Source organism: Wolffia australiana, chromosome 3 (assembly GCF_029677425.1).
Source record: "Wolffia australiana isolate 7733 chromosome 3, ASM2967742v1".
In the NCBI taxonomy this organism is placed as follows: Eukaryota; Viridiplantae; Streptophyta; class Magnoliopsida; order Alismatales; family Araceae; genus Wolffia; species Wolffia australiana.
The window spans coordinates 22,783,687-22,800,100 of record NC_135837.1 but is presented as its reverse complement, the minus strand read 5'-3'; the positions used below and the strand labels follow the sequence as shown (position 1 = coordinate 22,800,100).

The following is a 16,414-nucleotide window of genomic DNA, read 5'->3' as shown; positions in this document are numbered from 1 at the left end:
GGCGGCCGCCGTGAAGAAGCATGATGTACTTGACGAAGTCTCGACGGCTTTTGGCCGGAAGGCGACGTCGTCGAAGCTGATGAAGGACGAGTGGGAATTGGTCAAACAATTCTGCCGCATCCTTGGCCGTTTTGCCATAGCGACGAATCATGTTTGCAAGACAGTGACGTCGGCGATCTGCGATGTCCTATATCTCATAAATGGCCTCAAGGTTCACATGGAGAAAAATTCCAAGATTCGGATGATTGTTCTCTTCAAGTATCCAAGTATACACAATACTATCCTTTCATGCAATTATCTATGATCTCACGTAAATTGGCTGACACGTCTGATGGCATACGAGATGTCACGCCAGGTGTGTTAAAGATAATCTAGTTTTCCCACTAGCCTTTGATACCTGCCCATGTCAGTTGGTGGGCTATATGTTCCTAGCCCTAACTTAAGCCCAGGATCCACTAGTATAGATGCAGGTTTACACTTAAGCAACCCCTATCTCAATTAAAATCTAAAGTGTATTTAAGCTGGGATAATACAATCACTCTAGCAAATCGAAGACGGCACATTTTTCACATTTATTCGACGCTTGCACGAAGGAGATCGCTCGAACATGGCACATGCGTTTAGAGCGATGCTTTCCAAGCTTGCATAGTATGCGGAGATATTGTGGGCGAATGAGGCGATTACGGCCGCAGCATTTTAAGGATCCAATCCACAAAGGGGAAATGCTCCGCCCGGGGGTCCGCGAGGCGACCATCGCATACGTGCGATCGTTGTTGCCCGGTGACAAGTCGAGCCGTGTTCCAAGACGGGCCGCTGAGCAGGGGCAGCGAGGAGGTGAGGAGTTGGACGAGTGGCTTAGCACCACTATGCAGCACGTGGAACCGGCACCGGTGACAACGCAGTCGGCCTGGGATGAGTTCAACCAGTTCCTTGCGGAGACTTTGCCAAATGAGGGTTTGTTCACTCCATTATCTTGGTGGGCCACGACGGGGGCGAAGCGTTTCCCCTTGCTTGCAACCGTCGCGAGGGACCTATTATCCATATGTGTGACGAACACCCCTGTCGAGCGCATGTTCTCGGTTGGCAATGCTATTGTCACGTACAAGCGCTCGCGTCTGTCGCCAATAAGCATTGAAACACTAATCACTGTGAAGTGTTGGCTCCGTGCGGACAACAAACGTTGGTACAATGACGTCGAGCTAGATGAAGATGCTGACGACGACGAAGATGGTGTGGTCGCATGTGCTCGAGGTACACATCACATAACTGAACTAAATATTCTTATTTATACGTAATTATCGTTACTTATCACTTATCTTATGCAACACAGGTGACGATCAATTGAGCACAAATCTCTGACAGAGCCGCTAGGACTACGCTTTTTTTACAGGGCCACAGTCATAGCATACATGTAAATTTTGCTAGAAATCTTGAATTAACGACGTGTATGGTTTCTTTTGAATTTATTCAAATTTTGATACATTTGCCAAATATGTAATTGAATATTCCCAGATTACTACGACGATCCCGTTGAATGCATAATATTAAATTTTATTAAATCTACTGTTATTTCTATTCACCATATTTGCAACTTTATTAACTCAAAATGACTATATATTAATTACCTAGTAGCATTAGTTGTTAAGTCATATTAATATTAATAATCTTAGAATCAATCAAAAAAATTAATCCCTGTAATTAAATATACTGCCAAGGAATATACTTACTCTTCTAGTATATTTATTCACTACATTACACATTTCTATTCTCTTAAAATAACAGTATATTAATTTCTTAATAACAACATTTTTTAGTTAAAAATAACAATTCTACAACAATCTAGTTATGATTCTACGTATTTTCTTAATACCACTACTTGTTATGTCAGAATAAATCAATTGTTATTTTTATTCACTAGATTAGCAACTTTATTTACTAAAAAATGACTACATATTAATTACCTAGTAGTATTAGTTGTTAGGACATTTTAACATTATTATTTAATTCACTAACTATAAAACGCAATTTTGTTTTCCTAAAATAACAATATATTTATTCCTTAATACCACTACTTGTTATGTCAGAATAAATCTATCGTTATTTTTATTCACTAGATTAGCGACTTTAGTTCCTCCAAAATGATTATATATTAATTACCTAGTAGCATTAGTTATGAGTCATATTAACATTATTATTTCGTTTACTAACTATAAAATGCAATTTTGTTTTCCTAAAATATCAATATATTTATTCCTTAATACCACTACTTGTTATGTCAGAATAAATCTATTGTTCTTTTTCTTCACTAGATTAGCAACGTTATTTACTCCAAAATGACAACATGCTAATTACCTAGTAGCATTAGTTGTTAGGACATTTTAACATTATTATTTAATTCACTAACTATAAAACGCAATTTTGTTTTCCTAAAATAACAATATATTTATTCCTTAATACCACTACTTGTTATGTCAGAATAAATCTATTGTTATTTCTCTTCACTAGATTAGCAACTTTATTTACTCCAAAATGACTACATATTAATTACCCAGTGGCATTAGTTGTTAGGACATTTTAACATTATTATTTAATTCACTAACTATAAAACGCAATTTTGTTTTCCTAAAATAACAATATATATTAATTACCTAGTAGCATTAGCTATGAGTCATATTAACATTATTATTTCGTTTACTAACTATAAAACGCAATTTTGTTTTCCTAAAATATCAATATATTTATTCCTTAATACCACTACTTGTTATGTCAGAATAAATCTATTGTTCTTTTTATTCACTAGATTGGCAACTTTAGTTCCTCCAAAATGATTATATATTAATTAAGTAGTAGCATTAGTTATAAGTCATATTAACATTATTATTTCGTTTACTAACTATAAAAAGCGATATATTTTCCTCAAATAACATTAAATTTATTGTCATTTTTATTAGCTATATTAGGTAACTATACCCTCGTTATAATGATAATTTAAAATTTTAACTTAAATAATTATGGGCCGCAGGGTGGTGAAGATGAGATTTAACTGAAAAATGGCTGGAGAGAATATATAGTATCGTGGAAATTAGAATTTTCCGATATGGGATTGCAAACAACTGAACAAAAATTGCTGGATATCGGTTTTCGATATCTGGATATCGAAAACCGATATCCAGCATCCGAGATCCGCCTCGTCCCTGCTCCTCCGATATCCAGTACTGATATCCGTCTAACCCCTGATAGACGGATATCACCCGATATCCGATAACCAGAACCGTCCCACTTTTTCCCGGATATCGGATATCGGTTGTCCGATACCGGATATTGGACGGATATCGGGACGGCGAACACTAACTCCAATATCCACTCCACGTCTGTAATCATTTCAGCCTTTGAACAATGTTGAAACATCAAGAAATGACTTCCTTCACTCGGGTTATAATCGTGGCAATAATTACAGGATCGTTCACCCTTGAAGGTAAATTTGTTTCAGTTTTGAGATATCTTTTCTCAATAGATAAGAATAATTCAAGGCGCTGTAATTGTTCAGATTATTAATCAAAACTACCCAAATAATTGTCCAACAAGCTTCTTGCTTTGGTCAGCCAGATCAATGAAATCTCAAACTGACCTAGCCAATCAACAGAAATGCCCATCATTAATTCAGGCTGTTGGGTTAATGCAATCTCCAAACCCAAGCTTGTGCTTTGAAAAACTCTTTTATTCGGCTGCACACTTGTACTGCTCAGTATTTATGGGACCTCATCGACCAAGATGATTGACCAATTGCTTATAAAGATATACGAAGAACATCAGACGATAGAACAGTAAAAAAACATCCCATTCAATGAATTATAGTGCATAAGTGAAGAATAATCTCTTGGTGAGTAATTATACTCACTCATATTTAAGTGCCATAAGTTGAATAAATGAATCTGATTAGTTCATGAAAGATGACACTCTTAAGTGGATCTTCTTCATTACCTTTCAAGGGGTAAAACATAAAAACAAACCGTACAAACAGACTATTATCTTGTTTTTGAAACTTTACTAATAGACCATAATCATTCTCCAACACAACTCGGGGGCTTGACTTTGGGCCTACGTCAGACTCCAAAGGTATCGTTAAGTTGGCAAGGACATCAAAGAGTCAAACCAAAGATTAAACCAGGCTTTGGTCTACAAGCCATCATAACAGTTTATGAGTACGTTGAGAGAGACTAGTAGACATTTCTTTATTGAGAATTATAGAATTATAAAAGAGACTGAGGAAACTTTCTAGAAGTTTGATTTTCATCTGGGAAAGATGCGAGAAAAAAGGCCAACTATCCTACTTCGTATCTGGGGTCTGACTTGGCTGTTGTTCAGGTGAGCATAAAACAAGAGATAAATGAACAAAATAAAGCGTTAAAAAAGAAGAATAGAAGAAAATTCAAGCGTGCCCTATTCCACCCAACTCAAAAAAGAGTTTTTCAAGACCTGATCAATACCACAAAACCAAGGCTCAGAGGCCAACATCTACCTGACAGTGACGATGTCATCGATCTTCAGGATCATTCTGACGCATTCAGAAGCCAGAGTAACAGCGCTTGTACTGACCAGGAGCGGCTGAACAACGTTCTCCTCCAAAATGTTTGTAATCTGCCCCTTCCTCACGTTGATTCCTGCGTTAATCTCTCCCTGTGCGTGCTTGTTCCTTAATTCTGTCACAATTGTCACCGGGTTCAGCCCTGCGTTCTCAGCCAAAGTATAAGGAATAACCTCAAACGCCGCAGCAAATTCCTTCACGCAGTAGCTCTCCATCCCCCTCAACTCCTTCGACCACGCCCCGAGCTGCCTCGACAGCTCAATCTCTGGAGCCCCTCCCCCAGCAATCAGGAACTTCTTGTTCACCAGGCACCTGCAGAACACATAATTAGATACTGGGTTCTCGCCAAAATGCAATATTTAGGGTTTTAATTGCTGAGCTCCAGAAAAACAATAATTGAATAATGGGTTGTCCTCAAATCAAGATGAGCGGTTTAGAGTTTTGTTCGCGGGGTTCTTGGACAACAATAATTAAACAATGCGTTGTCACCAAATCAAAGATGTGGGGTTTAGAGTTTTGTTCGCGGGGTTCTTGGACAACAATAATTAAACAATGCGTTGTCACCAAATCAAAGATGTGGGGTTTAGATTTCAAGGTCTAGGGTTCTGTTTGCTGGGCTATTGGACAGCAATAAATAAACAATGCGTTGACATCAAATCAAAGATGTGGGGTTTAGAGTTCAAGGTTAAGGGTTTTGTTTGCCGGGCTCCTGGACAATAATAATTAAACTATGCGTTGTCTTAAAATAAAAGATGAGGGGTTTAGAGTTCAAGGGTTAGGGTTTTGTTTGCCGGGCTCCTGGACAACAATAATTAAACAATGGGTTGTCATCAAATCAAATATGTGGGGTTTAGAGTTCAAGGTTTAGGGTTTTGTTTGCCGGGCTCCTGGACAACAATAATTAAACAATGCGTTGTCATAAAATAAAAGATGTGGGGTTTAGAATTCAAGGTTTAGGGTTTTATTTGCCAGGCTCCTGGACAACAATAATTAAACAATGGGTTGTCACAAAATCAAAGATGTGGGGTTTAGAGTTCAAGGTTTAGGGTTTTGTTGGCCGGGCTCCTGGACAGCAAAAATTAAACAACGGTTAGTCATCAAATCAAGATGTGGGGTTTAGAGTTCAGGGTTTGGGGTTTTGTTCCCCGGGATCCTGGAGAACGATAAATTAAACCACAGGTCGAGATCAAAATCAAAATCAAAATTGTGGGGTTTAAATTAGGTTCATTTCCCCTACCTGACGACGCAGAGTGCATCATGGAGACTCCTCTCCGCCTCGTCCACCATCAAGTGGTTCGATCCCCTTGCAAGAACAGTAGTCGTTCTCCCCATGTTCTTGATTCCAGTGATCTTCACAATCTTTCCGTCCCCAACAGGCAACTCCTCAACGCAGTCCGCGAATCCCAGTTTTTCCTCTCTGAAGTGTTCGATGTTGGCAATGGGCAAGCAGTTCAAAGTCTTGGTAATAAATTCGATATCGTCGCGTTCCACGTCTTTCACAACCAAGATCTTCGCCTTGGCGAGATAATGCAGAGACAGATCCGTCACGGCGTCCCGCAATATACTCTTCTGAATCAGCAGAACGTTGCATCCGGAGGCCTTGATCTTCTTGATGATCCCAAGAATGTAATTCCGTTCCTCTTTCAAGATCCTATCCATCTGGGTATAATCCGAGACGACGATGCTCTGCTCAATGTCAGTTTTGGGAGGAGAGATCTGGAACTGGATCACAGCGATCTTCGCATTCTCAATTCTAGTCGGCCCGCCAGCCGAATGACTGACTTTCTTATCAAAGACGAGACCTTTAACGAGCTCCGTATCATCCACAGTGCCGCCGAGCTTCTTCACAATCTTGATGTCTCTCAGATCGACAAGATCAGGGCGATCGGGATCCACAACGGAGAGAACGGCATCGACGGCGAGCGGAGCGAGCAAGGAAGAGTACTGGCTGACGACCTTGCTGTTGAGCGAAGTCGCCGCGGATTTCACCAGAGAATCGCGATCGGAGAGCTCGAGAGGAACGGACATGGAGTGGAGGATATCGACCGCCTTGGCGCAGCTCTTGTGGATCGCGTCGGAGACGGTGGTGGGGTGGACGCCGCGAGAGAGGAGAGACTGGCAGGCGCCCAGCAGAGCGCCGGCGAGGACGACGACGGTGGTCGTCCCGTCCCCGGCCGCGGCGTCCTGAGATCTCGAAAGTTCGACTAGCATCTTGGCTGCTGGTTGGAGGACTTCCATCTTGTTGAGGATGGTGGCGCCATCGTTGGTGATGATCACGTCGCCGCTGGCGGAAGCGATCATCTTGTCCATGCCTTTGGGGCCGAGGCTGGTTCGAACGGCGTCGGCCACGGCTCGCGCCGCTTGGATGTTCGCCTGGCGGACGTCGTCGCGGCGCTTGTTGTCTACGTAGCTCTCTGTCTTCGAGGAAGCGCCGCCGGCCCCCGCCGGAGAAGCCGCCGCGATCGCCGCCATGGTCGGAGCTCGAAGGTCGAAGAACGAAACCCTAGCTCAGCCCCCTCTTCTCTATTTCAAAACCCCCCCCTTCTCTATTTCAGACAGAAAATTTTAAATCTCGCGTCTTTTATCAGCCAATTGGAACGCGCCACGTGAACGGCTTAATGGGCCTGGATTCGGCCCAGCTGAAGGAGCCCAGTTGACCGGCCCAGTTGGTTGGAGGAATGGGAGTTCGACACGTGGCGTGGAAAGGTCAATGGTGGGACCCGCGGTGGATTCATTCGCGACAAATAATTGAGGCCCCGTTTTCTATTTCAGACAAAAATTTAAAATCTCAAGTCTTTCCTAAAAAATCAGCTAATAGAAACACGCCACGTGGACAGCGCATTTCGGCGCTGAAGGCCCGTTACGCCACGTGGAGGAATTGGAGGTCAACGCGTGGCGTGGGCGATGAATTAATTGATTAGAGTTAGGTCGATATCTGGATAAATAGTTAATTACAATATTAGACGTGGTGGGAGCTCGAGGACGAAGAACGAAACCGTAGCTAAGCCTCGCCTTCTCTATTTCTACCAAAAATTTAAAATCTCGCGTCGTATATCAACTAATAGGAATAAGCCACGTGGATGGCCTAACGGGCCCTGGACTCGGCCCAGCTGAAGGAACCCGTTGACCGGCCCAGTCGGTTAGAGCAATGGGTAGGCAACACGTGGCGCGGAAAAGGTCAATGGATGTGGGACCCACCTATTTAATTAATTATGAGAAATAATTAATTAAAATATTTGACGTGGTGGGGAGGATGAAAATTTTGGTCCAGAAGGTACGCTTGTAGCTGGATGCTTCGTTAGCCGCCGTTGTTGTGGCGGCTACTGGAAGACAAGCTGTCTTTCACGACTGTGGGTGAAGGAAAAAGTATATAGATAGATAGATAGATAGATATAGACAGATAGATAGATGGATAGATGGTAGAAAGACAAATAAATATATATAGACAGATGGAGAGATGGATAGATATAGATAGAGAGATAGACAAATAGATAGATGGATAGATATAGACAGATAGATGGATGGATATAGATAGAGATATAGACAAATAGATAGAAGGATTGATATAGACATAGAGATATACAGATATAGAAAGAGAGATAGAGATATAAAATATTTAGATAAGGTCATAGAAGGATAGATGGATGGCTAGATAGTGAGATATATTTTATAGAGATAGACAGAGAGATATAAAGATATAGAAAGAGAGATAGAGATATAAAAATATATAGATGTAGACATAGAAGGATAGATGGATAGATAGATAATGAGATATATATTAAGATATAGATAGAGAGATAAAAATATATAGATAGGTTCATAGAGAGATAGATAAATAGATTATGAGATATATAGATAGATATTGACAAAGAGATAAAAATATATAGATAGGGACATAGTGAGATACAGATATATAAATAAATAGGGGAAAAGAAAGATATATGTGGATGTAGACAGGAAGATAAAAAGATATAGACAGGGGCATTGAGAGATAGATGGATAGATAGATAGTTGGAGAGATATATATTATGGCTATAGACAGGGGCATTGAGAGATAGATGCGTAGACAGATAGAGAGATAAAAAGATATAGATAGAGTCCAGATATATATGTATATATCTATCAAGATAGATATAGACAAAGAGATAGAGAGATAAAAATATATAGATAGGGGCATAGAGGGATACAGAAAATATATAGAGAGAGATATATAGAGAGGGGCAAAGAAAGATATATGTGGATCTAGACAGGTAGATAAAAAATATAGACGGGGCATTGAGAGGTAGATAGATAGATAGAGAGATATTTATTATTGATATAGACATAGAGATAAAAAGATATAGGTAGGGGTATAGAGAGATAGATAAATAGATAGAGATAAATAGATAGATATTGACAAATAGATAGCGAGATAAAAATTATATAGATAGGGACATATAGAGATACAGAGATATATAGATAGATATAGATAGTGGCAAAGAAAGATATATGTGGATGTAGACAGGTAGATAAAAAGATATAAACAGGGCATTGAGAGGTAGATGGATATATATATTATAGATATAGATAGAGAGATAAAAAGATATAGGAAGGGGCTAGAGAGATAGATAGATAGATAGATAGCGATATGTATAGATAGATATAGACAAAGAGATAGACAGATAAAATATATAGATAGGGAAATAGAGCGATAGGTAGATAGATAGATAGATAGAGAGAGATATATAGATAGATACAGACAAAGAGATAAAAATATAAAATATATAGATAGGGACATAGAGAGATACAGAGATATGTAGATAGATAGAGAGATAGATAGACGTACAGAGAGGTAGAGAGATAGATAGACATACAAAGATAGATAGAGGGATTGATGGATGGATAGATAGAGACAGAGAGAGAGATAGAGAGACTCCGACTTCCGAATAATTATTTTAAATATTAGGCGAGAGAGAGAGAGAGAGAGAGAGAGAGAGAGAGAGAGAGAGAGAGAGAGAGAGAGAGAGAGAGAGAGAGAGAGAGAGAGAGAGAGAGAGAGAGAGAGAGAGAGAGAGAGAGAGAGAGAGAGAGAGAGAGAGAGAGAGAGAGAGAGAGAGAGAGAGAGAGAGAGAGAGAGAGAGAGAGAGAGAGAGAGAGAGAGAGAGAGAGAGAGAGAGAGAGAGAGAGAGAGAGAGAGAGAGAGAGAGAGAGAGAGGGAGAGAGAGAGAGGGAGAGAGGGAGAGGGGGGAAAAAGAGAGGGAGAGAGAGGGAGAGAGAGAGAGAGAGAGAGAGAGAGAGAGAGAGAGAGAGAGAGAGAGATACGCATTTAAGCTATGACGTACGCTGTTGCCGGTTGCTTCGTTATCGTCCGGTAGGTAGAGAAAGAAAAAGTATTCAGATAAAGACCTGCGGAGAGAGATAGATGGATATGGACAGACAGATAGATGTAGGCAGAGAGATAGAGAGATAGATAGATAGACAGAGAGAGTCCGACTTCGGAACTAGGAACCGCGTAGACCGCAAACGTAAACGTTACGATAGGACAAGAAGTTCGAGTCACAAAGAGAGAAAAACAACAGATGAAGATGAGCGAGAGAACTGGTAACTTTGTAGAGTTAAACACAACGATAGAAGGACAAGAAGATGGGATGGTTTATAAATGAAAAGAACTGACGCATACATAGAGGAGAAGAAAAAGAAAGGAGCAGAGAAAGAGAGAGATAGAGATAGATAGATAGATAGAGAGAGATAGAGAGAGATAGAGAGAGAGAGAAAGAGAGAGAAAGAGAGAGATGAAGGGAAGGAGAGGGTGCCTCGTGAGGATAGAACAGCAAAGGGTGTTGTCGACGGCGCCTGGAGGATTCTTGCTGGTCTCGCTGGTCTTTCTCTTCATCGCTGTTCCCTGTTTCGAGCGCTTCTTCTTCCGTATGTTTATTCTCTCTGCATGAATTCTCTTTCTCTATCTCTTTCTATCTCTTAATCGCGTCTTCTAATTGGGTTTCCGCTTCGGTGCAGCAAATTTGCAGGTATCGCAACCAGAAGCTTCGATTTCAGCTGCCGTTGACTCCGAGAAACAGTCTCAAAGAACAGATCTGGCCCCTCAAACAAGTATTTTCGGTCTACAAGAAGAAGCCGCGCCTGTTCTCAGGCAAGAAGAACGGTCACCGCCGCCTCCGGAGAATAAAACTTTGATAATTTTGCCCAGAAATGAATCTACGACAGCTGTTTCCAATTCTTCCGGCCCTGTCTTTCCGATTCAAGCAGGTTCGTCGCAAATTTCTTTTGATCGTTCTCGCCATGTTCATCTTCCGTTGAGAAGAAAAGTAGTTAAGATCTTCAAGCTTTGGTCCCAGGGATCACGAATTAAAGGCGAACTGAATCCCTCTATAACTGAAGTCTTAATCGACAGGAAGAATAAGCTGAATTCTAGGTTCCCATTGGAAATTGGAAATGCAAACACCTCCGACGGTTGGACCACGCCTTCTATCGATTGGATCCCGCAATAAAGAAAATTTTCTCTCTTTCATCGACTTTGATGGGTCGTTGTTAGATATCCCACCGCCAGTTTTTTCAGCTGAGATCTGTTTTTCTCCACGTCGGAGTAAAAGTAAAAACCATTTTCTCGCGAAGTAGGAGAAACAAAAACGACCGTTTTAATGCGATTTCGATACCACCAACGGCGTAGCTCTGGATTTCCGTTGTCCGTTTCTTTCTACGACGATTCCCGTAGCTGTACCAGTATAAAAAAACGTTGTCCTGATCTGGGAGCGGAAACTTTCGATCTATAAATGTTACTCTTTCAGAGTAAAGAAGATTTAACGTTGGATAATTCATGACCCAGATGAACCAAGGCTGATACTTTGCAACAACTCCAACTACAGAACCAATGTCTGCGAGATCTTCACCGAGGTGAAAATCCAAGGCAGCTCCTTCTCCGTCTTCGCCGCCGGAAACAACAGCTTATGGAAAATCCGGCCATATCCGAGGAAATGGGAGCCCGGGCTGATGGAACAAATCAAAGAATACACAGTTAAGGCAGAGGCGGGGCCGCCGTGCTCGGTTATACACAGCGTCCCCGCAGTCGTCTTCTCCACCGGCGGGCTTCTGGGGAAGAACTTCTTCCACGACTTGTCCGACGTGCTAATCCCCCTCTTCCTCACCGTCAATCGCTTCCATGGCGAGGTCAAGTTCTTCATCACCCAGCGCAACCCCGTCTGGTTCGCCAAGTACGAGCCCGTGCTACGCTTCTTAACTCGCTACGAGCCCATCTACGGCGACAACGACGACAAAATCCACTGCTTTCCGAGCGCTACGGTCGGCCTCTGGAGCCACAGCGAGCTCAGCATCTTCCCGAGCGACTACCCCGCGAACGGCACCTCCATGACAGACTTCAGGCGGATACTTAGAGCAGCTTACAATCTGAAGAGAGAATTTCCTCGCCGGCTCGAGCCAGGGGACAAGCCCAGGCTCTTGTTCCTCTCTAGAAAGCAGTCCCGGTCGCTTCTCAACGAGCGAGCGGTCTTGGCCATGGCTCGGAAGCTGGGGTTTAAGGTCGTGGTGGCGCCGCCCGAGGCCGTCAAGAACATGGCTAAGTTCGCGAAAACGGTGAACTCGTGCGATCTCTTGATGGGTGTTCATGGAGCCGGGCTCACCAACATGGTCTTTCTCCCCACGAACGCCACCATGGTTCAGGTAATTTACTTATCTTGATATCCTACTTATTAACTTAGCTTGTGTTCTAATACTATGTTGAGCTTGAATTTTGATAGGTGATACCGTGGGGAGAGCTGAAGTACGCTTGCAAATACTCTTATGGGGATCCTGCGCTGGGGATGGGGATGAGGTATAGAGAGTATGAAGTGGGGATGGAGGAGACTTCTCTGAAGGACGTTTACGCAAGAGATCATCCCGTTTTCAAGGATCCTTTGTCTATTCACAAACAGGGTTACGCCGTTGCTTGGGATATCTTCATCAGCCATCAGAACGTTACCGTCGATCTCCGCCGGTTCCGGCCGTTTTTGAAAGAGACCCTCGAGTCCTTTCGACATTAGTCATCCCATAGCCTGGTTGCTCTTGTCCATACCCATTTTTCCACATAGAAATCACCCATTTCTTTATAAATATAAATGGAACACTCCATACATCCAAAAATTGATCTGTATTTTAAGAATAGAGAATGGTAGGTGGATTTGAACTCTATCTTCACCTTTAGGTATCTCTTGTCTTTACATACATGTTTGAAAAACCTAATAAAATGCATTTTTTTTATCCTCTAGCACTTTCTTAAAATACAGACCTGATGGGAGCTATTTGGAATATGATTCTTCATTCGTGGACTCATTTTTTATTTTTCTCCATTCTGATTTATCTTTCTTTCATCTCCCTTGTTTCTCTTGCTTTCAGTTGACAATTCGCTCAACCACAACGAGTTTTCATGTCCAGTTACAGTGAGTAATCTTCTGAATTTGACTGATATTAAAAGGGCACTTATAGACTCACATATTGCACAATTTTCTCCTTATGTCCGAGATAAAATGAAGTTCAAATCTAGCGACGCGTAGCCCTCAAACTATATACTCTAGCGTAGTTGTGGAGATGTCTCTGGTTGACCTTAGACACCCATTTGGGTGAAGCTTCATCTAAGGGATGGGTTGGTAGCCGATTGATGAAGTGAATGTTTTTTATTTGGGATGAAATCGTTAGGCGAATCTCGTTTTTTTGACCAAGTTCTCCTCTTTAATTTTTCCATCTCTATTTTTGGGTCATCACTCTCTCTCTCTCTCTCCCTCCCTCCCATTGCCTTCCAATCTTCAAGGGCTTATAAATATTTTGTCTGAAGATTAACTGAATGTGATACTGAGCAGATTACGTAGATCAAATATCGCGCAGAAAGGCGCTATTTAAAAAGAAATATGCGTCAAAAGAGAAGTAGGGTTGTTCTCGCTGCCGTTCTGGCAATCTTCTTCTCCTTTCTTTAGTTTTTCTGCCCTTGAGAGAGAATGTGCTTCACGTATTTTCTGGACAGAACTGTAAGTATAATCATTGCAGTAAAAAACAGGCTAGTAAAACTGGGTCATTGAGAGATAAAGATTTTCCGATTAACGATCAGATTCGTTCTGTATTTTGAATTGATCGTTGAACTAATATTAAATAACGATCTTTTCAAGTGGGGCTGATGTCATCCAGATAATCCCGTTTTCATGCATGGAGAATCAATTAAATATATGACATTCGAGATTGAATAATCAAATAAATAACGATGATTTCCCATATTTTTGTGGAATTTCATGAAATTATGGGGTGGACTATGTTTTATGCTTGTGAAAGCAAATCTAGTTCCCTATATTTCCGTCTCCAAAAATGTTGATGTAATTAAGGCAGTGATGACCAACAGATGTATGCCCGTTCACTCTGCCATTTGACTGGATAATGAATAATTTTTATATTAAAAGTTAATCATTTATGAAAGGTACATATATACTTTCTACTCCTAAAAATTTCATGCCCAAAGCCAAAATACTAGATGTTTGTCCGGGGATCAAAGGTTTACTACCTTAATAAATCATGATAAAGACGTCTGGTATAAAAAAGTGGTTTTTTTGTTGTTCAACCTGTATGTATTTTTGGGATATGTTAGCACATTTTATCATGAGCTTACCAATGCCATATAAAGCTTGATAAATTTTAAATATTCATCAAAACACTCCGGGTATGTTCAAGCCAATGACTTGATCTCGAACGTTCAGCTTAAAATCACACAAGAATGCATATTTTACTTTGATGAGGTGTAGGGTCAAGGAAAATTAAACTACGCATCTTTTACTTACCTGCTCCCTTGCAAATTGGGAATAATAGATGTCATGTGGTAATATGATTTTAACGAGAGTTCCTCTTCTCCTACATTTACCATAGAGTATATTATTTTGCTATGTGGTTATATAACTTAAATGGTGATGATGACACTAATGAATTGATGATGTATTTAAACCCTGTGTTCGGTGATACCCAAAGTTAGGTGTTTTCATTCGGTGATTTGATTCAGACAACCACCGATATTTATAAGATTATTCACCTTGATTACTCTGTATTATTTGTAGGGAAAGAAAGGGGTTGATCCACAGGGATGCTGGAATTTAATTTACTATTTTTCGGGTTTATAAATAAAATAAGAATATAAGAAACCAGAAATGTATTCTTACAATTTTTAATATATTTTTAAATAAATAAATAAATTAGAAAATCTACATTATTCATACTAACATATTTAATATTCATATATATAAAAAAATAGTTAATGTTGCTCAGCGGCACAGCTGAGAGCAGGTGGTATTGAAGGGTGCACAAAATTTGCACGCCAAAGACAGTAAGAGGGGGTTCTACAACTAGTTGGTGCAACATTTGTGGACGAAAGGTGTGGGTGCTGCATGTGATAACATGCAATGGAGGGAAGCAATGTAGGATAATTATGGAAGGGAAAATGAAGATTTCATTTTTTGGTTTTATGACCCAAGTCTATAGATGTTACTTGGGTTCTAGAGAGAGAAAATGGAACAATAAAGAGATACAGTTGTGGGAATGGAAGAACAAAGAGATAAAGTACATGGATGAAGTAGATGAAGATGATGAAGGTGGGTGGAGTATATGTTCATAAGATGTTGATGGTTATGCCTTGAACTTTCAAAGTCTCTACCTCATATCATATCACTATATTCCACTAGGAATATATATTTTTCATGGTAGGGAATGATGGATAATATGTGGCCATCAAGCCAAATCACACCACCATGTTTTTATTTAAGTTCATTCAATAAAATATTAGTTCATTATTCATCAAATTGGCGCTGTTGCCGGGGACTGGAGTCCCTTAGAGTGATTTGATTTTTTGAGTTATTACCTTTTTTCTTTAAAACCTTTAAAGTTACTTGCTTCTCTTTTGAATTACTTGCAACTACTTGGTACTCCTGGATATTAGCATAGATGATACAAGTTGGTTATTGTCTTTATATTTGGCAAGCTAACTTGAATAGGGAGAATTAAAAGCAAGGAAGTAAAATTACGGGAAGTAACTTGATTGATCGTAAGTAAATCACTCACCTATCCTTATTTACTTTGAGTCTTATTTTCCTCCAATTGAGATCATTGTCCTAACTTTTTAGTGCAGAAGTAAAATGAAAGTCAAGTAAGTGAAAGATTGTTATTTTCAGTTTGTTCTGAATTTTGTTACTTTTACTTTCATATCACTAACTATTGCTGCAGACATAAAAATCAGGTACGTTCTTCAGCATTTTATTTCAATTCAGAGTTTATATACTGATTACATAAATTGCATTTTTTGTGGTTGTGATTAAAACAATAAGGAGTTAGACCTCCTTATCAAATCCTTAGCAAAACCTAGGTGTGTTTTCATGAGTAAACATCACTCGATACTTGGTGAAAGGAGATCCACTACTTAGGTGGGTTGGTAGCTTATGAACGGGTGGAGATCATTACACAACCCACTAGTAGAACCATTTGATTTACCTTCGGAGGAAGAGGAGCTTTCATCCCATGACTCAAACTCAATATCATCGGATAGACTCATCATGGCTACAGGCAAGCATGGGAATGAGAGGATGAGGTTGAGGGATCATTCGACCCCTCTTTAGTATAACCCCATCACCATAATGCATGCACCAATTGGTGAAGGGATAAACTTTAGGATAGACGCTCATACCGTAAACCTACAACCTATCTTCTTAGGGAAGACAACAGAAGACCCCTAAAAAATTATAGAAGACCTCTCTATGGTATGTGAGATGAAAAACTACCAACATGCTCCCCACAGATAGTCAAGATGAGATTATTTCCACT

General features: G+C 40.4%; 2 protein-coding genes across 2 annotated transcripts; one reads left to right on the top strand and one right to left on the bottom strand.

The window, feature by feature from the left end:
* Positions 1 to 4,418: 4,418 nt before the first annotated feature.
* On the bottom strand, positions 4,419 to 7,121 carry LOC144701345 (TCP-1/cpn60 chaperonin family protein). Its single transcript, XM_078573138.1, has 2 exons — positions 5,823 to 7,121; positions 4,419 to 4,897 (listed from the first exon to the last, which is right to left on the bottom strand). The coding sequence occupies exons 1-2, from the start codon at positions 7,055 to 7,057 to the stop codon at positions 4,516 to 4,518; spliced, it is 1,617 nt and encodes a 538-aa protein (XP_078429264.1). The 5' UTR covers positions 7,058 to 7,121; the 3' UTR covers positions 4,419 to 4,515.
* A 3,108-nt stretch (positions 7,122 to 10,229) lies between these two features.
* On the top strand, positions 10,230 to 12,837 carry LOC144701346 (alpha-1,3-arabinosyltransferase XAT3-like). Its single transcript, XM_078573139.1, has 4 exons — positions 10,230 to 10,489; positions 10,580 to 10,828; positions 11,406 to 12,256; positions 12,334 to 12,837. Exons 1-4 carry the CDS (start codon positions 10,357 to 10,359, stop codon positions 12,613 to 12,615), a joined length of 1,515 nt encoding a protein of 504 aa, XP_078429265.1. The 5' UTR covers positions 10,230 to 10,356; the 3' UTR covers positions 12,616 to 12,837.
* The last annotated feature ends 3,577 nt before the right edge of the window (positions 12,838 to 16,414 follow it).

What these genes read in the sequence shown, in the direction of transcription:
- LOC144701345 (XM_078573138.1), bottom strand. Translation starts at nt 7,057, where the DNA reads ATGGCGGCGATCGCGGCGGCTTCTCCGGCGGGGGCCGGCGGCGCTTCC. An exon ending in GATGCACTCTGCGTCGTCAG is followed by an intron (nt 4,898 to 5,822) that starts GTAGGGGAAATG and finishes TGTGTTCTGCAG; the next exon opens with GTGCCTGGTGAACAAGAAGT.
- LOC144701346 (XM_078573139.1), top strand. Translation starts at nt 10,357, where the DNA reads ATGAAGGGAAGGAGAGGGTGCCTCGTGAGGATAGAACAGCAAAGGGTG. An exon ending in TTTCGAGCGCTTCTTCTTCC is followed by an intron (nt 10,490 to 10,579) that starts GTATGTTTATTC and finishes GCTTCGGTGCAG; the next exon opens with CAAATTTGCAGGTATCGCAA. An exon ending in TGTCTTTCCGATTCAAGCAG is followed by an intron (nt 10,829 to 11,405) that starts GTTCGTCGCAAA and finishes TTCATGACCCAG; the next exon opens with ATGAACCAAGGCTGATACTT.